This window comes from Halichoerus grypus, chromosome 5 (genome assembly GCF_964656455.1).
Source record: "Halichoerus grypus chromosome 5, mHalGry1.hap1.1, whole genome shotgun sequence".
NCBI lineage: Eukaryota > Metazoa > Chordata > Mammalia > Carnivora > Phocidae > Halichoerus > Halichoerus grypus.
This window is the reverse complement of record NC_135716.1, coordinates 55,690,484-55,716,608: the sequence shown is the minus strand read 5'-3', so window position 1 is coordinate 55,716,608 and position 26,125 is coordinate 55,690,484. Positions and strand designations below refer to the sequence as shown.

General features: G+C 40.5%; 1 protein-coding gene across 3 annotated transcripts in view; it reads left to right on the top strand.

Annotated features, from left to right (window-relative positions):
- The window catches only part of ZFHX4 (zinc finger homeobox 4), a 180,236-nt gene that overhangs the window by 148,162 nt on the left and 5,949 nt on the right, over positions 1-26,125 (top strand). For all 3 annotated transcript variants that reach the window (XM_036123521.2, XM_036123520.2, XM_078072292.1), the window contains exons 6-10: positions 6,454-6,570; positions 12,783-12,916; positions 13,144-13,344; positions 13,891-14,008; positions 14,681-20,068. In XM_036123521.2, coding sequence (XP_035979414.2) covers positions 6,454-6,570; positions 12,783-12,916; positions 13,144-13,344; positions 13,891-14,008; positions 14,681-20,068 — 5,958 coding nt within the window. The remainder of the gene's footprint in view (positions 1-6,453; positions 6,571-12,782; positions 12,917-13,143; positions 13,345-13,890; positions 14,009-14,680; positions 20,069-26,125) is intronic.

Here is a 26,125-nt window from a genome sequence, read left to right as displayed (position 1 = left end):
CTCGTTTTTTTAGACAATATTTCTATACAAATAAAGAAGTTCTATTCAGATTGCCGTGAACATAATGGAGGAAGTAAAAGAGGTAATGTGCTAGAGCAGAGCTTCTCCAAGTGTGGTTGCCATACGAGCAGCATCAGCACAACCTGGGAATTGTAAGAACTCACGTTCCTGGTCCCCATCCTACATTTACAGAACCAGAAATACTGAGGATGGGGTCTGGCAATCTGTAGTTAACAAGCCCTCCAGGTGATGTGATTCCCACTAAAGTCTGAGAATCCCACCCGTGTTATAGGTGTTGAGCATTTTTAGAAGCAGTGGTCAGAGAAGTTCCCTGAGGAAGTGACAGGTCAGCTGAGTCCTAACTAATGAGAAGGAGCCAATTACACGAATCTGGAGAAATGCCTTCCAGGTAGAGGTGGAAAGAAGTTGGTGATGTTCTCAGAAGAGAAAGAAGGCTAATGTCTCTGGAGAGAGGTTAGTGAATGAGTAGGTGAGTAGCATAAGGTGCAGTCAGAAAGGTAGACAAAGGCCTGGTAATTTCAACCAGAGTAAGAAGTTGGTATATGATTCTAAGTGAAATAGGAAGTATGGCAGGGTACAAGCAGGAGACTAGCTTGATTCTATAGGATGTGCAGCATAAATTGTTGGAAAGCAAGAGCAAGGCTTATCTAGTTATTAGACCATTTCAAAATCCAGGTAAGAGATTAAGTGTACTGGCAATGGAGATGTAAAGAAATAGATTTAGTTTGTACTAAATATTTTGGAATTTGACATAATAGAACTTGCTGATAGATTGTATGCATATGAGAAAGAGAAGAGTCAAGGAGGACTCTTGCTTTTGGTCAATGGCGGTGGTACCACTAACTGAGATGGGCGAGTTGAGGGAGATGGGGGAGATTGGTGGCAGAGTGAGTTGTGTTGAGGGGGAACCAGAAGTTCTAATTTGGGCATATTAAGTTTGATATGCTTTCTAGATATCCAAATGGAGATATAAAAATTTAAAGTGATGGATCTGGATGCTATCATCTAGGCAGATTATTATTTTTCCTCAAGTTAAACTCCTTTTGTAGATAGAGAAGAGAATAGGGCTTCAGACCAATGCTGGAGACACCCCGATATTTAGATTTTAAATGGAGGAGGCTTCAGCAAAGGGGAATAAGAGGGAACTTTCAGAGACATACGATAAAAATCACAATAGTGTGATGCAATAAAATTCAAGAGAGGGACATTTTTTCAAGGAGAAGGGCATAGTAACTTTTGTTGAGCAAGGTTAAGTAATATGCAGATGGAAAAAGTGACCACTGGATTTCCCAGCATGGAAGTCATTGGTGACTTTCAGAAGAACAATTGATTGGAAGCCAGACTGGAGAGAGTTGAATAATGAAGGTGATTTAGTAGAGAAAGAGAAAATGCAAACAAACAAACAAAACCACCTAAACCAGACCAAAATCAAACCAAACAAACGAGTACTTTTAAAAAGTTTTATTAAAGGGGAATAGAATGGGATAGCTTCTGGACTCCTCTTCTTCTCACAATTTTGCTTCCTAAATTAAATTTAGTGTTCCAACTAATAAGTCTTGCCTGTCTTCTATATTCCAGGCACTGTTCCAGGTGCTTCTGGCAAAGAAATAAACAAGATAATTACTGTTTTCTGTAAAGGTGTACCTATCAGGGGAAGTAGGCTATACACAGATAATTTTCACACACTAGGATAAGTTTTTTGACATCAATACATAAGAAAATAAAAGCAATAATTAATTAATTTAAAAATTTAAAAAAATGTACCCAGAAACATTAATCTTTGTTCAACATTCAGGGAAGAGTTTTTGGAGAAAGAAGTAATTAATGATACTAGTAATAATATAGCTAGCATATTTTAGTACTTATTTGTGTTAGGCTCTGTGCTGACTGATTTTTCTTCATTTATCTTACAACAAACCTATGAGGTAGGTGTTACTAACCCCATTTTTATGGATGATGAAACTGATATTTCCCAAGCTCGGCTTGAAGGAAAAGTGGGGGTTATACAGTGGCAAAAAAAATTGTTCTAGGTAAGACAAAGAAATATAATGGTATATCTTGGAGGAGGAGGGCATTAATAATGGTTACGTGTTTCTGGAACAGTGGTTCACACAGTATGGCCCTTGGACCAGAAGTATAGCATCACCTGGGAACTTAGAGATGTGAATTCTCAGGCCACATTTTAAACCTACTGAATCAGCAGCTCTCGGGGTGGAGTCCAGCAATTTGTATTGTAACAAGTCTTCCACGTGATTCTGATGCCCTAAAGTTTGAGAAGACTGTTTTTGAAATTAAATGCTGGGTAGGAAGGGAAGAAAGATGAGACTGGGGTGGTAGACAAGGACCAGGTATCTTGAAGGTATTCTTGCCATGTACGGAAGATGGAGCTTTTTCTTTGTAGGTGATGGGTATCGCTCTTAAGATTTAAGTAGGTAAGTTAGATGTAAGTAGATCAAATGGAGGATAGATTTGGATGGGGTGGGTCTGTACAGAGAGACAATGGAGGAGGTCAGGAAAGAATTCTTAAAAGCCAGGTGTCTAGAATAGAGGCTCAATATCTAAAATTAAAACTAATATATGAAATGTTTAAGTTATTATTCTCTGTTTCCTCTTTACATGATTACTCCATGGGCTTAAAAAGTATGCAGTGTTTTCCTTAGACAACTCAGAGGGTTCCCAAACACAATTGTAAAATAAAGCAATGGGAACCAAGCACAACTGGCTGGAGCTTAGATCAGAGGGCTATTACTGAAGTAGATTTGCTTAAAAATTGTATAATTTTATAGAATAAATTAATAGTGATTTTCCAATTATTTTCTTATTATTCCAATGGAAGTATTCTAAGCTAGTCACTCAAAAACCTTTCTTTCTTTTAAATATAGTTTATGTGTATGTGTAGAGTAACTTATAAGATCATTACGTGAGGCGTGATAAAAATGCTAGGGGAAGTTATTGTAATACACCTGTATAATATGAGACTACAGTAGTAGTATTTTGTCTTCTTCCTAGTATTTTGAAACATTTAAAAATAAAAATATATTATCATTTATTTGAAAATTGGGAAGTCCTACAGGACCCTAATGCACATTTTAAGCTTAAGTACATTCATGTCATAAAGTTTAGCATATGAATACTGTATTTTTTATATTCCATAAAGCAAAAGCATAATTAAAATATATATATATATATATATATATATATATATATACTGTGAATACAACAGTATAATGAAATGTTATTATTATATATAATAGTGAGGAAACCTATTGATGAAAATGAAAACTCCTTTAGCATCTTTATTTTGGAATTTTATGTAACTTAGTGTCATTATTTTGCAATTTTATGGAATGGAATTTTATGGAATTTTCCTTAGTTTTAAGGCATTCCTTTAATACATTAATATTACATATTAATACCTTAATTATACATATATTTTTTTTTCCAACAAAGCGCCTTACATTTTATGGCATTTTACAGTTGAGGAAATGTGGTATTTGAAAATTAGAATGTAGACACCCCTTCCTTTAACCCCAAATCCAACCTACAGTTTTCCTAGAAAGCTGTTTCTCCTCATTAATAGTCTTGACTCTAAAGTCTCTTTATAACATGAATGTCAAGTTTCTTTTAAAAGCGCTCTTTAAGAATGAAAGTGAGCTTTTTTTTTTTTCTGCCTTGTATGAAACTTTATGGTGTCTATACGTTACCCTTTGATTATTTTTTGCATGATTAAAAATTTGCAAAGTTCTATGGCTCCAAAGAGCCTACCTGTAATAAACAGCTTACGCCTTCCAAACCACAAAACAGGGCTGAATTGCTTGAGCATTAGAGCTAATTGCCTGCCTACTTCAAAGGAAGAACCAGAAAAGAGAGAGGGGAAAAAAGTCACAGAAGCAGAGGTAATGCGGGCAAATCCACCTCGAGAGGTTATGAGTTGTGGCTTGGAAGAGCCAAGCAAAGTTATGGCCTCAGAACTGCTGTTTGCGATTAAGTTGATGGGGAGAGTCTACCCCGCAATCTTTCCCTGCTGCTGACACAGAGTCTTTGTTCACATTCAGATTTCTCAAACTGTTGCCAGGGTCAGGCTGAGGTCAGACACCACAGTGATGTATAGAAGAACATGTCTGGGAATTTCTCTCACACTTAAAACACATCCTGGAAAATGAGGAAGACCCTGCAAAAACTGTCTGATGAGACCCAGATTATACTGTAGTTTTTTTTTCTTTTAGTACCTTCATAATTTTTGTGTTCTTCTCCTGACACACTATATTTTATTAATGTGAGTTGCGATAGCCCTTACAATTTTATGTCCCCTCAAGATAAGGACACTCGGTAGCACTCTGACACTTCATTTTCCAGCCCTGGGGGAAAGGTCCAGTAAATCTACTCAAAGAAGTCTTGCATCCCTTCCCCAGGATGAGTTGAAAAGTAATTGCCATGCGCTGTCGTAGGTAGAAGGCTTGACACTGGATGTCACGTCACATGTGTGGACTTGGCAGCGAAACGGCCCAATCCAGTCATGACCTCAGCCTTCCCACCTCCCCCCTCCAAACCAAGCCGGCCATGGTCCCCACCCAGGCTGGCCCCTGCCGGGACGAGGGGGCCTGTGTTTGATCAGTAATTATCACTGATGGGGCAAAAGCAGGCTAGAGCCTTAAGAAGTGTTGATTCTCTCCTCTTAAGGTAAAAATTTCACAGGTATTTGCCTGAAAGGGAAGCTTCCCCCAAAGCCCTCAGATGACTGACCCCCTCCACCACGGACCTCGGCTCACTTTTGTGCAGTGGCAAAGTGCAAATATGGAATCAATGGATTTGTATGGTGCCCTTTGAGGACTCACAGTTGAAACAAGCTCTTATTTCAGATAATGTTCTTGTTTCCCCCATTGAGCCCAGAACTGCCCCCTTCTGTTGTATCCTGCTCACACAGTTGCAGAGCCGGGCTGGCAAGTGAGGCACTAAATAGCAATTTTTTTTTTTTTGTGCTCAGCTGCTACATATGACAGTGGATATTTCATTCTGCTGTCAGAACATTATTAATAAAACATGGGGTGTGGAGAGGGCCACGATTTCCCCTTTCAATCACTATAGCATTTGCAATGAAAATTTTATGCAGTGTGTAATATTCAGTTAATGCTTGACACTTAAAATGTCCGTAGCAGCGTTTTGTATGGTTATTGAAGGGTTAATTGTATCATGTTCTCAGCATAAAAGCTCTGCTTATCAAAAGCAAATAGAAGAGTGTATGCAAATGTGTGTCGATGACCTTTTGCCTTTCCAGGGTTAATTTATATGGTCATTAAAGATTTTATGAAATTGAGCAGCCTGGTGCTTCAAATCCCATTTTACCTTCTTCTCCTAATTTATGTAATTCCTACCTGAACAGGGGGAATATGATTTTTATTTTTTGTGCTGCAATGAAAACAGCATGCCATGCTGTGGGGAGTTGCGAGTCTGGTTATCTGGCATTACTCAGATTGCTAAAAATTCATTAAAATGTGACATCAGCACAGTGAGAGACAAATGATCGCAGGATGAAAGAGAACAGTGGGCCTTTCACGGATTAGTGCTATACAGACCCAGCACAGAGGCTAACTGCATAAACAGATTAATCCACCAGCAGCGGCATGGCTAAGATTTACAGAATAATTAAATAGGGTTGAGTTACTATGAGGATTTCCATGTAATCTAGCTGGTGTGAACCCGTGAATGAGGTGTGGGGTGATGTGGTTGTCATAGAAGAAGTATACCTTCTTATGCTGTCCAATGCCCTGTATAGCTGCCCCTATAGAAGACAGACACGCACACACACGCACACGCATGCACACGCGCACGCACACACGCACGCACACGCGCACGCACACACACACGCACGCACACGTGCGCACACACACACACACACACACACCCCAATGTAACTGAAGTTTTGAGATCCTACTCAGACAAATTCCAAAAAATTCCCCTGGGGCCTGGGGACTGAAGGCAGGAGTAGCACCTGTCTTATGTTTAACCCGTCGTGTTCACATTATTTCGCTAAGAATTTTTTCCAAGAGTTTGGTTTGCTCTGTCATCTATCCAAGGCCGTGGAACAGTAGCTCCATGTAGTTTAGAAGTTTTACTATTAAAATGACAGAATTGCCTTACACCTATTCTTAAACCTCTTCTAGCTTACCCATCCTGGAAGTGATTTCTTCTATTTTAATTTAGTACAGGCACATTTTCTCAATGGATGTGAAAGAAGTTACTTGAGATGACTATTTGCACTGGTACAGTCAGCAGGTTCTAACAGAGACTTGAGAATAAATTTGTGTTCTCTCTTCAGAGTAGAATGTCTGCAGATGATTCATAAATAGCACAGTTTTTAAATGGTCACGTTTATTTTAGTGGGCACCCTTCTGGGGTTTTTGATCCTACTGACAGGTCTCCTTCTCTTAACAGAAGAACAAAGTGAGGAGGCAGAAGGAGCTGCTAAGCCAGCAGCAGTGGCTGAGGAGGAGGAGAAAGACACAAGTGAGAGAGACAATAGTGAAGGCAAAAACTCTAATAAAGATTCTGGTAAGACGCTAGCATCCTTCACCTTTCTTTCCTCCACCCCATGCCTTGCAATCAGCCCTTCCGTCACCCCCACCAAAGCTTATTAAAAGCTTTTATTCATTTTAAACTGTCTGAACATTCCCACTACTATTCATTGCATGTGCATTTTGCATGTGATTTCTATCAGTAGCCTCCCATTGACCTATTTTTAATCATAACCATCTGACAGAATAGATGTGGATAAGTTGAAGAATATTACAGGACGACCAGCGAGATTATTTTTTAATCAAATCAGTTTGTGTGCTTGTAATTTTTTAAGCGCCTTTCATTAATCTTAGCTATACTTGTGAGTCCTCTGATGGCATATTAATTTTTCATAAGCACAGGATTAGATATCACTTGAATTTTTTCATCCAGTCACATGCACCCCACCCAAACCACGTAACCCTAAAAATAAATGTTATTTTTCCTTGCTTTTTTACAACTTACACTCAGGAATTTGCTCTTTTTAAGGGCATCTATTTGAGGCATTTCAAACAAAGTCCAGTGGAAAAGTTTACAGATGATTCAGCCTAAGAAAGAGGAAATATCATTGAAAAGGGATTAGGTGCTGGGTAATTTTGATCTTCTAGAATAGACAAATCCCAGTAATGAAAGCTACTGTCTTTGAAAACAAACCTTCGTGTCATGACATTTACTTGTGCACAAACAAACCCTAGGCCAGCATCTGGTGTGGATACCTAAGGCTTTTTCTGTGTTTGATTTGGCAAATATATGACTTCATCCATGCTTTGTATGTATGAGATGGAAATCTATGGTCGCAATGAATATTACATTGGCTACTTTTGCTGCACGCTATACCTAGTTTTATTATGTTGGACTCATTGAAGCAGAAGAAGTGCAGAAACAGGTTCAAGCCTATTAGTTTCAGGTGCTCATCTATCTTTTCCTTGAATTCCAGTGACAGCTGCATATAAAGAAGCTTGTTTCACTATGAAGACATTGGGTTGTGCAGAAGTATCATTTTTACGTGCAAGTTTGTTTAAGCCTGAATTAGCCCAAATTTGTCATTCGGTCTCTGCCTGTCTAAGTGTTGCATTCCCTTCAAAAAGTATTTGAAGGGCCCCTCTACTCCCCGCCCCCCATCGTTCAATGCTGGGTTTCTCTCAGGAGTCCAGTGAGAAAGCGCCACGTAAATTTGCGTCTAGGACCGAGTGGCTAACATATGATCCTAATTTGATTTAAACAAAGAGGATCTAAGGTTGGTATGGAGCCTAAAGCAGTGTAAAAAAGATGCCATAGCTATGTATTAGTAAACTGGCTCCTGAGGTTACTGATGAGGGATTTGAAATACCTAGTGATCAGTTAAGGTCAAAGGTAGCGCCATCTAAACCTCATTTTGAAAATAATTGGAAATCACAAGGTGGTCAGTTTATTCATTCTCTAGGATGGGCCTCATCAAGGTTAGCTGTTTGGCTACTTCAGGGAGGGCAGGCTTCTGTCTGCATTCATTGGTGTCCTTCTCACAGTCGTACCAAAAGACATTGCAAAGCATGTCCCTCCCATTCTTTAAAAGAAAGTGTAAAACACACAGGTAGCACATTAGTGGTAATTAAATAAGTGCTCGTGTAATACCTAGGCATATGACGTTACGCTTGGCTTTAAATATCTAATGCCTTCCAAAGAATGGATTCTGGGAATCTCTTGAAAATGGATCCAATCTTACCGTTGAGGAAGGAGTCTTATTTGGAACATACCACAGATGCAGGGGCTGTATGTCCACCAGCACCGTTTACCACTCTATATAAATAACGGGCTCAATCACTCCCTAATGGCCTGATGAGTTATTGTGCTTTCTTGGGTGCTTAATTGTACCATCTAGACAGGGCTTGAGCTTCTGAGAGAATACAGAACATTGTGTAATGTTAATTGTTTAAAACAATTTTTTATTCCTGCAGAAATGCCTCCCCAGGTGTATCTATAGAAATGAAAATGGGATTTATGCACCAACTAAAAGCAATTACTGAGATGCAAATATTTAGCCCTGAAACCTCTTAGACTTCAAAACGGCTCATTACTGACAACTACCACAAACTTGTAACAAAGTTTTCCACTTTCTAAATTGAATCTGATTAGGTGAAAAACTTATCACGTGGATTTTTTTTCCCTTGTAAATATTTCTAACGATTGAATAACCACTTATGTCTATACTGTTTTTTTTTCCTTATGTCAGTTATAAATGTCAAAAAATAATAGCAAACTCATACATGAACCACTTTTGTAAAGTGTTGGATTGGATGGGAAAACAGTGTGACCCCACTTTAACACAGAATTTTTTTAGACAGGAAGGAATTAACACACGTTAGGAAGACTGTGTTTGTGTAAGCTGTTGTGCTGGGTTGCTGACATTAATCTCTAGGACTGCAGCTTTCAAAATGAGACTTGGCAATATGCAAGTTATATTTGTTGAATATTCATTCATAATAGAAAAGCCTCCTAATGCCTCATTTATATTGTCATTTAAATCTAGTGCCACTTTAGATTAATTATAATCCAAATTATAGCTCTGTGCAGTACAAGAATTAATATAGAGTTTATCCAGATTAATACATTTGCATTGAAAATGTAATATGTCTCTGCCGTGGCTAAGGGGACCACTTTTTAATAAGGGAGTAAACATGAGCAAAGATGGAAATTAACCTTCATTATTGCAATTAAAATTATCCTTTCATTCTAGTCTCATTAGAAAGAATACTGTACCAGTAATTATAATTTAGACTTATTTGTAGTTGAATAACATCCTCTGTTATATTCAAGTTTTGTAGTATTCAAACTTTATCAAATACATTGATTGATAGATAATAACTCAGTTTTTTGTTTTATTGTTTTTTTTTCCCCCAGATTTGCTTTGAGTACATATGTGTTATTGGATTTTCCTCGCTTATTATGAGTATAAACCACCATACAACCTTCCGTATTTTAGGGATTGGAAAGTATTAAGTAGGCAGCATCTGAATTGAAATGAATTATGTCATTTTTATATTAGCAATCTCATGCAAGCTAAATAATCCCATAACTAACAGATAATCATTGGCTCATCTATTTGGCAGTACTTATTTGTAATTAGATTTCATTTTTTAGTTAAAGTGCATTAAAATGGCATTGTTTTTTGAGAATATCGGGAGGTCTTAATAACACAAAATGAATTGTGCTCTCATTTCAAAATTTTGTCTAGGGTAACAAGCAGGGTTTACTTCAAATAAAGTTGCGGTCATAAACTGTGAGTAACCACAAAACTTAATCAAAACTTTCCAAAATTGACAGGTCGCTATTTAATGTATTTCTAGGATAAGACAATTCAGAAAAAGATCCCAGAATTGATGCCCTATAATTTATTGAGTAGGCCATAATCCTTGAGATAGTACCCGGTTGAGTAGAAAGGCATGAGTGCATAAAATGTAACTTCCATCATCTTTGCAAGAAGTTCTGATGCCCTGCCTTATCCTCAGGAGTCTGTTTTTGTTATGTTATTGCATCTCAGCTTCCTCTGCTTCTTCTTATCAATGGCATCTGCTTCTGGGTGCCTAGCTACAACTGAGTGGGGTGGGAGGGGAGCTAGCCCTTATTTATAACTTCTTTTTAATTTAAAATAAGATGATCTTTAGGAAGCCCCTAGCTTGCATTAAGATCATGGTTTAATTAACTAAGTTAATTAGCCAAAAAATATTGAAGTTGACACATATATTGGGTGGACTACTATAGCCAACAGTTACGGCAGTGGCTATGAAATAATGATCCTAAAATTGAACTCTTTACTTCCTCGATGCAATGTGGAAGGTCCCTAAATTAAAAAACAAGCATATTGTTGATGAATATTAATAAGGGTAAAAATAAGAACATGGATTAATTATACCAAATATTTACACCAATCTATAACATAGTCTAAGTAAAATGTTTCAAACCTCGAAAGCAATGTTTTCTGATCCTTTATAGTACCAACATTAGAATATATATGCTTATGAAAATAAGGCCATAGCTATAAATTTAATAGATTTAGAAGTTTATGGAAGGTTTATTCTATATCTGATGTTCCATAGGGCCTGCAAGCAATCAGAGTCATGGAAATTATCTTTTAACTTGTGTGTGACAGTTTTTGATAGCATGGGGAATTGGACCAACTTATTATGTGGTCACGTCTAATTCTACCATGTACACAAAAGAATGATAAGGGGATATGACATAGTATTATTCTCTTAAGGGAACATATTCTTACTCACTAATGGGCAACTTTTTAAGAAACATCTTTCAGTTTCACAGGGAAAAGCAACTGATAGACGTTTGCTGATTTAAATGACAATCATTTTATAGAACTTGATCTGACACCGGAGGGAGTACATTTTATTTGCAGAATACTGTATGGCATATTGTCTTCCTAAATGTTTATTTTTAACACTATTAAGACAATAGCACAAAGGATGTTTTGTTTTGAGAAGAAAAAAACATATTTTTTGATGCTAGAATTAAGTATGAGATACACATTCCTGTTTTGAACTATCTTTTGGATACCAAATACTTGGATATTGCTTAATAAATGTAATGAAATTCTTCAGTCCATCTCAAATTTAAGTTCATTCAAATACAAATATGATAAATTATTTTTTCAAATATTTACAAAGAATCTAAATTTCTCCAAGGCATGTGTGTATATAAGACAAATGTACGAATTCAAATAAAATCTGGTGTTTGTAAATCTAGAAATCAATAGCAGTGTAATTTGTTGAAGGCATAGCACTAATTCTGTACCTAACCACAAACCTCAAGGGGATAAAATTATTGTCATCATGTCATTAAAATTCTATTTTAATTTTGGTCTCCTCAGAGTCACTCTTACTTTTAAATTTCTTTCTGAATTTGAAATTCCTAAAATTATTTATATGGTAGAAAACAGGCATCTCTATTCAGGACAGAAAAAGAGCATATTTTTTGGTTCATTTTTACTTTGTTTCCATAACATCCTTGACCTTATTTTTAAATTAAAACTGGGTTATTCTGCAATAAGGTGCAATTTGTTCATTTATATGAACCGTATGTGGATTGAAAAAAAAATCAAGATAAATCTTCATGCACAGCATACAATCAGATTACGCCTAGACTCTATATTTACGTGGGGTCTGATAGCAATCAATGGTTTAGCTTCATTGCATTTCAAGATGTATTTGCACCCAGTTGTCCAGTGATAGTGTCCTCACCCTGGAAATAATTTAGTTGCAAATTGACTGGAAGATGGTGAAAATTGAAAGTTAAAATTAGAAATACTCATAATAAACAGCAGAAAAAAGGTCAGATGATGCTGCGCTATGATGAGATTGGAATGGATGGTAAATGAGGTTTTGTGTTTGTCGTGAGATGTATGTGACATGCCTACCCAATGTCGCTGTAATATCCAGCCTCACAGAGGAGATTATCGGGAAAATTGATGCTGGAAAGAATTTTCTGTTAGATTGGGAAATTAGAATTGCACTCTTTTCTTTGATGCGTGTGACGCTTCTGCTCATTACATTGCTCATCTAGGCAAAATTCTAAACCATCTTTAACACCAAATATTCGGATTAACCTCATAAAACAATTGTCTTCTTGAGGTTTGGACCATAATGTTATGTGTACAGCCAACTGCTGAAACATCTAAAATAAAGTGCAAATCACAAAAAGCAGTGACAGATATGGAACGTATAGTAAATTTTTAAAATCCTGTATTCACCATGTAAAAATATTATTTTTATTTCTGAATTATAACTAGTCAGTTTGTCTTGGTATTTTTGAAATGTGTTCAGCGTCCAAGAATTTTAGAAAAGAGATAAGTAATTAAACATTAGTAAAAGTAACTATTTTCTAAGTTAGCATTTGTGAATGGGAGTAGATTAGCTTTAATGTGATAAAGGCATTCTGAGACACCAGAGAGCATGTGTTATGGATGAATCTTTCAAGGTCACCTAGGGTTATCTAAACATGAGACAGGAGTACATTTTAAAAGATATTTATAAAGCCCACTTAGTAGATAAAAAGAAGTGTGCTTTTTGCCTTTTGAGATTCGCATCATTTAAAAGTGTTTGTCCAGTCATTTTTATGATTCCGTGGATTTAGAGTCAGAGCTATTCGAAAAACATACAATTTTTCGGAATTTGATGTTGTGAGTCTTTTAAAATTGAGGTGTTCTATTCTTTTTTGGGAATCAGGAATAATCACACCAGAAAAGGAGCTAAAAGTCAGTGTGGGAGGGGGGACCCAGCCACTCCTGCTGGCGAAAGAAGAGGATGTTGCAACAAAAAGATCAAAACCTACAGAGGACAATAAATTCTGTCACGAACAGGTAAAAATGTTTTTTCCCTTTGCTGTGTACACCTGTTTTTATTGTTGTTATTGTTGTTGTTGTTATTGCTCCTGATAGTTTTAGAGCCCCAAACGAGTTCATGCTGTTGAGACGTATGTAGACAATTGTGATCAGCAGCACAGTTAGCTCTTGGTGTTACTTCTCACGTTCTGAAGTCATCCGAGCCCATCCACTAACGGCGGCCATGTTTATTCCATGTTCTCCAGTTCTTTCAGTGTCCTTATTGTAACTACAATAGTAGGGACCAAAGTCGTATCCAGATGCATGTCCTGTCACAGCACTCGGTGCAGCCCGTCATCTGCTGTCCCCTCTGCCAGGACGTCCTCAGCAACAAAATGCACCTCCAGCTACATCTGACGCATTTGCACAGCGTGTCTCCGGATTGTGTGGAGAAGCTGCTTATGACAGTAAGGAGCCCAAATGTTGCTGCGGGTGTGACACGATCTCTCTAAAAGTATCAACACGAAATCTGTAATTATTGGTTGAGAAATTTATTTTTTTCTGACTACTTAAAGCTCCCTTACAGACTGTGTTCTAGAAATCACAACCGAGGCCCATTTATTTGTCGTCTCTTTTGCTTACGGAGAAAGAAAATATGATACGAGGCATAGCTTATTCAGTAACATGCTTTACTGTCTTACTTCTGCATCTGTAATGTTAATTAAATGACTCCTGTGGGCACGTTACGTTTCAAACTTTCCTGATTGTCATTATAAAAAAAAATAGGCCGACAAAAACCTTCAAATCGTATTTTTTAAAAAAGAAAGGAATGCAGCATTGCAACAGCATCGATCTAAAATTCGAAGGCATAACCTTGGCCTGTAAGATCCACAGAATGCGCCCCCCCCTTTCTTTTGGGAGAAGGGAAGTGGGATAGGCTACTGCCCAGTGACAAATGTGATGGAGTCTGATGTCTGGGCTCCATGTGACACGAACCCCTTCGGTTCTCACAGGTGCCTGTGCCTGATGTGATGATGCCCAACAGTCTGCTACTCCCAGCGGCCGCCTCGGAGAAATCGGAGCGGGACACACCTGCGGCCATCACAGCTGAGGGATCTGGGAAATATTCAGGTACGCCAGCCTGGGCGCAGGATCTGCGGAAAACACCCTCAGGGGCTCGCATGTGTGGTGATGTTCCAGGATTATGACTACCAAAGTTTTTTGGTTTTGTTTTTATAAAAAGCATGGAGGGAAAAAACTATGGTGTTTCCAAGAGCTGCATTTTGCAAAGCACATTTAGTATCTGGTTCTCTGTAACTGCTCCTCGGAGACCTAAGTGTCAATGACCAAGAATGTTCTGTGTGTTCTAATTCCTGAACACTGAGGTCATGGCCCTTGGTATCATGCTGACGGCAACATACTATACCTACCTTGAGCTTGCTTTTTTTCCTATCCTGGAATTCCTTGAGGTCAGGGGTGATTTCTTATTCACCTTTACATCCCCAGCACCCAGTACAGTGCTTGGCACATAGTAGTTGCTCGATAAGTATTTCTTCAGAGACTCAATTAGGGGCGCCTGGGTGGCTCAGCCCATTAAGTGTCTGACTCTTGATCACAGGTCCTGAGTTCAAGCCTCGCATTGGGCTCCACGCTGGGCATGGAGCCTACTTAAAAAAAAAAAAAAAAAAAAAAAGACTCGATTAAGCAGAAATCTTTAGAGGTTCCTACTTACTACATTTATTGGCATTTAAGCAGTAGGCTTTCTTCCCTGTAAGCGACATATTTGTGCTTTCTTCTACACAGGCGAAAGTCCAGTGGACGACAAAAGTATGGCAGGTCTTGAGGATTCAAAGGCTAGCGTGGAAATAAAGAGTGAGGAGCAGAAACCAACAAAAGAACCCATGGAAGTGTCAGAATGGAATAAAAATAGCAGTAAGGATGTGAAACTCCCTGACACTCTACAGGATCAGTTAAGCGAGCAGCAAAAAAGGCAACCCCTCTCTGTGTCGGACCGCCATGTTTATAAGTATCGCTGTAACCACTGCAGCTTGGCTTTTAAGACGATGCAGAAGCTTCAGATACATTCCCAGTATCATGCGATTCGGGCCGCGACGATGTGTAATCTCTGCCAGCGTAGTTTCCGTACATTCCAGGCTTTAAAAAAACACTTGGAAGCAGGCCACCCCGAACTGAGTGAAGCCGAACTTCAACAGCTGTATGCCTCCTTGCCCGTGAATGGCGAACTTTGGGCAGAGAGTGAAACTCTGGCGCAGGACGACCATGCGCTAGAGCAGGAAATGGAGAGAGAGTATGAGGTGGACCACGAAGGGAAGGCAAGTCCTGCGGGAAGCGATAGTAGCTCTATTCCAGACGACATGGGCTCTGAACCAAAGCGGACCTTACCTTTCAGAAAAGGGCCAAATTTTACGATGGAAAAATTCCTCGACCCATCGCGCCCGTATAAGTGTACAGTGTGTAAAGAGTCGTTCACCCAAAAGAACATTCTCTTGGTCCATTATAATTCAGTTTCTCATCTGCATAAGTTGAAAAAGGTTTTGCAGGAAGCCTCCAGCCCTGTTCCCCAAGAAACCAACAGCAGCACAGACAACAAACCCTACAAGTGCAGCATCTGCAATGTTGCGTACAGCCAAAGCTCGACGTTAGAAATCCACATGAGGTCTGTGCTCCACCAGACCAAGGCGCGGGCTGCCAAGCTGGAGCCCAGTGGCCACGTGGCCGGTGGGCACAGCCTGGCAGCCAACAGTAGCCCTGGCCAGGGGATGTTAGATTCCATGAGCTTAGCGACAGTCGGCAGCAAGGATACCCACTTAGATGCCAAAGAATTAAATAAAAAGCAAAGTCCGGAATTACTCTCCGCTCAGCCTCCACATCACCCGCTGCAGTCACCAGCACAAATCCAGATGCAACTCCAGCACGAGTTACAGCAGCAAGCTGCGTTCTTTCAGCCTCAGTTTCTAAACCCAGCCTTTTTGCCTCATTTCCCTGTGACCCCGGAAGCACTGTTGCAGTTCCAGCAGCCTCAGTTTCTCTTTCCGTTCTACATCCCTGGGACAGAGTTCAGCCTGGGGCCGGATTTGGGCTTGCCGGGCTCGGCCACATTTGGTATGCCTGGCATGACAGGAATGGCTGGATCCTTGCTTGAAGACTTGAAGCAGCAGATTCAAACCCAGCATCACGTTGGCCAGACTCAACTCCAGATACTACAGCAACAAGCACAACAGTACCAGGCCCCCCAGCCCCCACTGCAGCCCCAGAAGCAGCCCCCACAGCCCCCGCAGCAACAGGCCGTGAGCAAGTTATTGAAACAAGAGCAGACGAACATAGCCAGCGCCGAATGCCCCATCATGAAGGACGTGCCATCTTACAAGGAGGCAGAAGAGATTGCGGAAAAGCAAGAAAAGCCAAAGCAAGAGTGTACAAGCGAAGGTGAAGGACTCAAGGAGGGCAAAGACACGAAGAAGCAGAAATCCTTGGAACCGTGCATCCCGCCACCCCGAATAGCTTCGGGGGCCAGAGGAAACGCAGCCAAGGCTTTACTGGAAAACTTTGGTTTTGAACTGGTCATTCAGTATAACGAAAACAGACAGAAGGTCCAGAAGAAGGGCAAGAGCGGTGAAGGTGAAAACACTGATAAATTGGAATGCGGAACGTGTGGTAAATTGTTTTCCAATGTCCTTATCTTAAAGAGTCACCAAGAACATGTCCATGGGCAATTTTTTCCATATGGAGCACTAGAAAAATTTGCTCGGCAATACAGGGAGGCCTATGACAAGCTTTATCCAATTTCACCACCTTCACCAGAAACTCCACCTCCACCACCGCCACCTCCCCCTCTGCCTCCAGCTCCTCCACAGCCTTCCTCCTTGGGTCCTGTAAAAATCCCAAGCACGGTTTCTACTCCTCTACAAGCACCACCACCCACACCCCCGCCGCCGCCACCACCACCTCCTCCCCCGCCTCCTCCCCCGCCTCCTCCCCCGTCTGCTCCCCCGCAGGTCCAGCTGCCTGTTTCTCTTGACCTTCCACTCTTTCCTTCCATTATGATGCAGCCCGTGCAGCACCCTGCACTTCCTCCCCAGCTCGCCCTGCAGCTGCCCCAGATGGACACTCTGTCTGCGGACCTCACTCAGCTCTGCCAGCAACAGCTCGGATTAGATCCCAACTTCTTAAGGCATTCTCAGTTCAAACGCCCACGGACAAGAATCACAGACGACCAACTGAAAATCCTGAGGGCTTATTTTGACATCAATAACTCTCCCAGTGAAGAACAGATCCAAGAAATGGCGGAGAAGTCTGGCCTCTCTCAAAAAGTTATCAAGCACTGGTTTCGAAATACGCTTTTTAAGGAACGACAGAGGAATAAGGATTCCCCGTACAACTTCAGTAACCCTCCCATAACTGTTTTGGAAGACATCAGGATTGATCCACAGCCCTCCTCTTTAGAACATTACAAATCGGATGCGTCATTCAGCAAAAGGTCTTCTAGAACGAGATTTACTGACTACCAGCTTCGGGTTCTGCAAGACTTTTTTGACACCAACGCTTACCCAAAAGATGATGAAATAGAACAACTTTCCACGGTTCTCAACCTGCCCACCCGGGTTATTGTTGTGTGGTTCCAGAACGCTCGTCAGAAAGCACGGAAGAGTTACGAGAATCAAGCAGAAACTAAAGATAATGAAAAAAGAGAACTCACTAATGAGCGGTATATTCGAACGAGCAACATGCAGTACCAGTGTAAAAAGTGCAATGTGGTTTTCCCCAGGATCTTTGACTTGATCACGCATCAGAAAAAGCAGTGTTACAAGGATGAAGACGATGATGCCCAGGATGAAAGCCAAACCGAAGACTCCATGGACGCCACCGACCAAGTCGTGTACAAGCACTGCACCGTGTCTGGCCAGACGGACGTCGCCAAAAGCACGGCTGCCCCCGCAGCAAGCTCTGGCTCGGGGACTAGTACCCCCCTGATCCCGTCCCCCAAACCAGAACTCGAGAAGACGTCTCCAAAACCTGAATATCCCACAGAAAAGCCAAAGCAGAGTGACCCCACACCCCCTCCTCAAGGCACCAAACCAGCCCTGCCATTAGCATCGACTTCCTCAGACCCACCCCAGGCCCCGGCAGCTCCGCCGCAGCCCCAGCCACCAAAACAGCCCCCACTCGTCGGAAGGCCTCCCTCGGCCTCTCAAACCCCGGTCCCTTCCAGCCCGCTGCAGATTTCCATGACTTCTCTCCAGAACAGTCTACCTCCACAGTTACTACAATACCAATGTGATCAGTGTACCGTGGCCTTCCCGACTCTGGAACTCTGGCAGGAGCACCAGCACATGCACTTCCTTGCTGCTCAAAACCAATTCCTTCACTCTCCATTCTTGGAAAGGCCCATGGATATGCCCTACATGATATTCGACCCCAACAACCCCCTGATGACCGGACAGCTGCTGAGCGGGTCTCTCACCCAAATGCCGCCGCAGACCGGTTCCTCCCACACCTCGGCGCCCACGACGGTCGCTGCTTCCCTCAAGCGGAAAATGGACGATAAAGAAGACAACGCGTGCAGTGAAAAGGAGGGAGGGAACAGTGGGGAGGACCAGCACCGCGATAAGCGCCTGAGAACCACCATCACCCCGGAACAACTGGAAATACTCTATGAAAAATACTTGCTGGATTCCAACCCGACCAGAAAAATGCTTGACCACATTGCACGTGAAGTGGGGCTGAAAAAGAGAGTCGTGCAAGTCTGGTTCCAGAATACGCGAGCTCGAGAAAGGAAAGGCCAGTTCCGGGCGGTGGGCCCGGCGCAGTCCCATAAACGGTGTCCTTTTTGCCGAGCCCTGTTCAAGGCAAAGTCGGCCTTAGAAAGCCACCTCCGCTCTAGGCACTGGAATGAAGGCAAGCAGGCAGGTTACAGCTTGCCTCCGAGCCCTCTCGTATCAACCGAAGACGGAGGAGAGAGCCCTCAGAAATACATTTATTTTGACTACCCGTCTTTGCCCTTAACTAAAATTGACCTATCAAGTGAGAACGAATTGGCTTCTACGGTGTCGACACCTGTTAGTAAAACAGCAGAGCTGTCGCCCAAGAATCTTTTAAGCCCGTCTTCTTTTAAAGCAGAATGTTCTGAGGATGTAGAGAACTTAAATGCCCCTCCTGCCGAGGCGGGGTATGATCAAAATAAAACGGATTTCGATGAGACTTCGTCCATTAATACAGCCATCAGTGACGCCACCACAGGGGATGAGGGCAATGCTGAGATGGAAAGCACCACGGCAGGTTCCGGAGACGTGAAGCCGGCCTTATCTCCCAAGGAGCCCAAAACTCTCGACGCTTTGCCAAAACCCGCAACCACACCCACCACGGAGGTTTGCGATGAAAAATTTCTCTTCTCTCTCACCAGCCCCTCCATACACTTCAGTGATAAAGACGGCGACCACGACCAAAGCTTTTATATCACGGACGACCCCGATGACAACGCTGACCGCAGTGAATCATCCAGCATCGCTGACCCGAGTTCGCCAAATCCCTTTGGATCCAGCAATCCTTTTAAATCCAAAAGCAACGATCGACCAGGTCACAAGCGTTTCAGAACCCAGATGAGCAACCTTCAACTCAAGGTTCTCAAGGCTTGCTTCAGTGACTACCGAACTCCAACCATGCAAGAATGTGAAATGCTAGGGAATGAGATCGGTCTGCCCAAACGCGTGGTCCAGGTGTGGTTCCAAAATGCAAGGGCAAAGGAAAAGAAATTTAAAATTAACATAGGGAAGCCTTTCATGATTAATCAAAGTGGAACAGAAGGCACCAAACCAGAGTGTACCCTCTGCGGGGTGAAGTACTCTGCCCGCTTGTCCATCAGAGATCATATTTTCTCCAAACAGCACATTTCAAAAGTGAGGGAGACCGTCGGGAGCCAGCTTGATCGGGAGAAAGATTACTTGGCTCCGACCACCGTTCGACAGCTGATGGCACAGCAAGAACTTGACCGTATAAAGAAAGCCTCAGACGTGCTGGGCTTAGCGGTACAGCAGCCAAGCATGATGGACGGCAGCTCCCTCCATGGCATCAGTCTGCCAGCATCCTATCCAGGACTCCCCGGCCTCCCTCCGGTTCTTCTCCCTGGAATGAACGGTCCATCTTCCTTGCCCGGATTTCCACAAAATTCAAACAGTAAGTCATTTCAAGGCGAGTCAGTCTAATTCATTAATTAACATTAGGCAGCTGATCACATGTAACCAAGAACAGGGTATACGTTTGGATCTCTTTTAATTTCAGTGAGTGACACCTTTACCTTATTGGGAATATATATTTCAGTGGCTATAATTAAGAACCAGGAAGTAAGTCAAGCTGAACGTATGCAGAAAAATAAAGACTAGACAGGTCATCGCAGTGTCTCAGAAATATATTAATATAATTTATATCATCACATCCTTATGTCTTAAGAGAAGTATTCCTTTTATATAATTATTTTAATACTGATTTCAAATGGCATTTTAGCACAAACATGTGGCATAATATTCAATATACATATTAATAAAGAGAAGAATTAAATAATACCTTTTTTGGATCTTAATTTATGTTCTTTCCAAGGAGAGAGTTTGTTTATTTGTTTGTTTGTTTGTTTGTTTGTTTGTTTGTTTTGGGTTTGCTTTTTTCTTCTTCTTAAGTGCCAGGAAGTTCAAAAGTTAAGGGCCCTCTAGATACAGGAATTCACCTACATTACACCTAGCAGGTAATAAGCTTATGTTCAAAGTTTAACTCCTAAAAATATGACTTCTGTAATAATTTACAATTTAGCATTGCTATAAGATTCTGACTTTTGAGGCGCCCATTGTTTCTTGCTACTTCAATAAATTTACAACCTTAGAAATATATTGATATTACTCTATGACTTTCTACCCCTACCGCCACCCCACGTCTATAACTAAGTCATAACTAAATTGTAAAGCTGTTTGAGGCAACCCCAGATGATGAGTCCAATTCTGTGTTCATCAAGAGAAATCTAATTTATGCAGTTTAGATTTTGTGAATAAGAATAGGCATCCAATTCTATTGGGTTGAAAAAAAGTCGATATAGTGTGCTAGGCAATCACACAGCCAAACATGTAAGGAATGTTACATGTTTTATTGTTTAATGTGTTATACAAACCTTACTATGCAAAGTAGAAAAAAGGGCTCTCTTATAATTTTTCCTTAAAGTAAGTTTTGTTATTCAAATTAACAGTGTTTTTCAAAAAAAGAAAAAATGAAAACAAAAAGACCCAAGAAAACACCAGTGATGTTTTTCCTTTTTATAAGGAAATTTTTACATTATTTAGAATGAACTAATGGCATGTATCTAGAAACTTTCCAAAACACACAGAGCTTTCCTCAATCTCACAAATTGGACTTTTACATAAATTTCCAACTTTTCAATTTCCTCTTTCTCTTCTAAAACCAAAATTGCCATGTGATTGTAGGAAGATACTCCTATTTTAACTTTTAGTTTGGGAGACATGAAAACAATGATATGGAATGGCCCTTTGACCACTGGTAACTGCTCTGGTTTTCCCTGTCCAGAATGACTAGTTGGCATTAGAGAGAAGCAGAATAGACCTACACATATAAGGAATGTGCCCAAGAACAATTCTTCAGTGGCCCTTTCTTTAACTATCATACCAACTCATACCAACTACCTTGCCCCTAAGCTTAATTATCTGGATATTCTTGGGGCCTGAAAATGTTAAAGCTACAATTGCATGATTTATCTGTACATTTAAATTAAGTCAGACATAATTGTTTTAAGAATAATGCAGTGCTTGTTTTTTGTTTTTTGGGTTTTTTTGCACATGACTGTATTAGTCTTCCAGTCCCACTTCACATGTCACTGTGATTATTGACACATAGAAAAATGTCTTATGTGGAAAAACTCCTAGGATCAGTTACGTAAAAGAGAGATTTTCCACATAATGTCTGGTGTGGAAAAACCCTATGGACAGTTATGTAAAATTTAAAATAAAATATTATGTGAAATAGAGTAAAATTTGATACTTTACATCCACTAAGAACAGCTTTTAAGGGTCTGTGCCTTTAATCTGCAAGTCTGCTCTGATCGATGCTGGCTGTGGAGTCATCCCTTCAGTGGCAGCCAGAGCATCTTGTTTTTCTCTCTGCTGGATCACAGGCCTTTGCTTGGACAGTGGGTCCTTCGCTGACTGCCCTTCTGGTCCGTCACTCCGAAACCAGCACCCAGAGGGCCTGTATGAGAGAAAGTGAGAAGAGAAGTAGAGAAATGGTTATGAAATACTTAAATGACCTAACCTTTCTCCTCATTCCACTCAACATACATGTAATTTCTATCCTTCTCCCCTCGGAGATGTGGGCTCTGTTTGTAAGTATCAGAGTTGCAGAAAGATGTCAGCAGCATCCCTTCAGTGAGCAGTATCTATACATGCATCAGGTGTTGAGGAACTCGGCGCTTTGAATCTGTTACTTTATTCGATCATAGACCAAAACAGACCAGAGAATGTTACCAAGGGAAAAGGTCTGTGACTGTACCTACTAGAATTTGCAATTTCTCTTGAATTCGTTCTTTGGTTAAACATTAACACAGTGGGAGCACCAGCAGGACCCTGTCTGAGAGCCTAAGTTCCCACACTTCTGGTTCCCATCTTTTTTCAGGCTAATTTACCTGTGGTGGATAATGCTGAATCTTCTGATTAGCTCATAGAGTGGAGCTGTGGTTCTCCATCCTTCTATCATCATCTTTCCACTGTGTTCTTTCTCCTCAAACAAATATCTCCTCTGCTTTATGGGAGAGGTAGACATACCAGCGAGGTGAAATCGAAAGGAGAAAAATACTTCCTAACTAGCATATATCTGTGTTTCTCGCATGCCCTGGGCTCTTGCTATGTATATATATATGAATATATATATATGATTAAACTTTGAGATATATATATGAATAAACATATGTATATATATATATATATATATGAATAAACTTTGAGAATAGGACATGTTCATCTTGGGCCCACTTTAATGGGATTTATTTATAGAAAAGCCTTCATTTTAAAGATAAACCATCCCTTTGAAGGTAAATCTGAGGGGTTTGATCCTAAGGAAATCACGAAAAAGGGACTCCATTGAGTATGAGATGGGCCATAAAGTAATGTCTGATTCCAAAGGCTACAAGCCAACACTGATTTAAATTACAATGTACATGTTCAGTTTTAGTATTTATCAACCTCTAAATTTTCTGGTTTAATCACCCACTTTATTCTGTTTTGGGTGGAATTGCTGTTCTGCTTTACCAGCTTTAACACTTACCTTGCTTCCAACAACTCTTCAAATTATTTTGTCTTTCAAGATCATAAAAAGGCCCTTTCAAGAGTAACATGCAGCGTGTGTGCTTGTTTCCCGAATGATGACCCAGCCCTCCATTCAGGATCACTAGTGACTAGTACTCATTTGCTAATAAAATGAGTTATTTTCTGCTTAAAAAATTTCCACATTTGTCTTTTTCTCTCATGATCATATGTAAAAAGGGCGAGTGGCAATAGCAAATCCCATGCCTGTACACCTGGGAAAAATTCAAAAACTTTAAATTTACATTTAATCCTTTTTTTAAAGATTTTATTTATTTATTTATTTGAGAGAGAGAGAGAGAAAGCACGAGCAGGGGGAGGGGCACAGGGACAAGCAGACTCCCTGCTGAGCAGGGAGCCCGATTCAGGACTCGATCCCAGGACCCTGGGTCATGACCAGAGCCGAAGGCAGACGCTTAACCGACTGAGCCACCCAGGTGCTCCAAAATTTACATTTAATCCTTGAGGATGTTGGCTTCCTTCCTTCCTTCTCAAGATGAATAGAAAACTAACTTGATTTTCTATTTTTAATTTATTTACTTTATCGTTTTAAGCAGTGTCTGATTTTTGTATCTTCCATTAATGTTTGGAAATACTGTCTAACCCAATTTCCTTAAATGGGACGTTAGAACATGCCTTTTGCATTTTTCTCATACTTCACTGTAATTTACTAGCACATTTGGGGTAAATCTAGATAAGAGTAAGTCTTTCATAATTTTAGCACAATTGTCTTTGGCTCCATGTACATAATAAGTTTTATTTTCACCTCAAAAGTAAATTTTCCCTCTGGGAGACCAAGATCAAGGAAACCTGAGGGAAAATAACTATATCTAAGTTCATTGCGAGACAGGGTTTTCTTCCAAAAGCGTAACTTTCGGGAATAGGCTGCTGTTCCGGGAGAATAAAACCAAACAAAATAATGATAATAGGAGATTATTTTTATAAAAACTTTTCTCTCTCAGTGATATTTCAACGAATTGGAGTAGGAGTTAAGGAACAGGAACAAATGTACCTTTAGTGCTATAACTTGGTAATAGATGGGAAAATTTGACGTGCATTTAGTTTATAGTTACTACTACTTCTTCTGTATCAGGATTACTGTTCAGTTTTTCTCTTCTATTTCCGGTTTTCATCTATCAGTTGGCTTTTGTCTTTTACTATAGGCCCAATGTACACTGTTCTTTATCCTTAATTTGCATCTCTTTTCCTCAAATTTTTACTTAATAGCTAATTATTTTTTTAAAGATTTTATTTATTTATTTGACAGAGAGAGAGAGAGAGAGAGTGCACAAGCAGGGGGAGCGGCAGGCAGAGGGAGAGGGAGAAGCAGACTCCCCACCGAGCAGGGAGCCCGATGTGGGACTCGATCCCAGGACGGCGGCTCCGTGACCTGAGCCGAAGGCAGACTCTTAACCTACTGAGACACCCAGGCGCCCTTAATAGCTAATTATTTAACTCGGATTACTCTTCAAGGTGTTGAATTCCTGAAAATCTCTGATAGTCTTTGACTGTAGCAGTTAGGAATACTATTTTGCAGTCTTCTGAAAATTTTTATGCCAATTCATCATATGTCCTCTAGATGGGAACATATGTCATCTGATGGGAAAGCCTGAGTCAACAACTATTGATCCTTTTGCTTTCTAACTACCATTGCTGTTTTAAGTCTTTTAGTTCCTTAAAATTTCTCAAATTATCATGTCAGAGAGATAGGTGAGCCAGCAGTTTTCTTAGATGTAGGGGGCAAAAGCATTTAGGTGGAGGGGAGTGCAATTATTGAGTATGAAGTCTAGTTGAACTAGACCTAGAACTAAGGTTGGCTTTATGAATAGGCAAAAGAAGCTGAGTACCATCGTAGTATCATTCTAACAATGCAAGGAAGGTTCTTCCATCCTTAGTAAAGCTTCTTCCACATGAATCACTCATGCCTGAAATTCTGTAATTAGATATTAATGCCTTTGACTTAATGAATTATCCTCTGTTAAATGGAAAATAGCATAGAATATCATGAAATCAGAATACTATAGCAGGAAGAAACCTCAAATTACATAAACTAGGGTAAAGCATTTTCAGAAATAGGTGTATTCGGGGGCCCCTGGGTGGCTCAGTCGTTTGAGTTTCCAACTCTTGATTTCGGCTCAGGTCATGATCTCAGGGCCCTGGGATCGAGCCTCCCGCCCCTGCATTGTGCTCTGCACTCAGCAGAGAGTCTGCTAGGATTCTCTTTCTCCCTCTCCCTTCTCCCTCCCCATCCCCCCGACCAATGCATGTACACCTGCACGCATGCTCTCTCTGTCTCTCTCTCTGAAATAAATAAATCTTTAAAGAAAAGAAAAAGAAATAGGCGTATTCAAGTCATTGGTTCTTTCTCGCAAATCCAATTTTATAGAGAGGCAAGTAGAAAGAAGAAAGGCCTAGTAGTGCCTGAATAAAGGTAAGGGAGTTGAGGGATTGGGACCCCAAAAGCAACTTCATTACTTTACAGTTTTCTCAGGGCTAGTCTACGTCCCATGAATCCAAGAAGTCTATCATACCAAACTGGATTAAAGATTCAGGAATTTATTCATTCATTCCTACCATTCCCTTGCGAATCTTAAGCCATTTTCATTTCAGTGTGTTTCCAATGTGTCAGCCATTCTTCTATAAAATGTGGATACTTGCTATCAATTTCTCCTGGAAATACAATGTTATTTTCAAGGAATTTTTATTTTTGCATTTTGAATATTTGTATTTTTTGGCTTTTGAAATTGACTCAATTAGACAGGAACTTTAAGTGGCAGCTCTAAAATTTAGTTTCTCCAAACCTCATCTCCCACTGAGTCATAGATTTCTCTCTGTCAAGTCACCCAACAGCTCTCAGACTCAATTTTCTTACTTAAAAAAA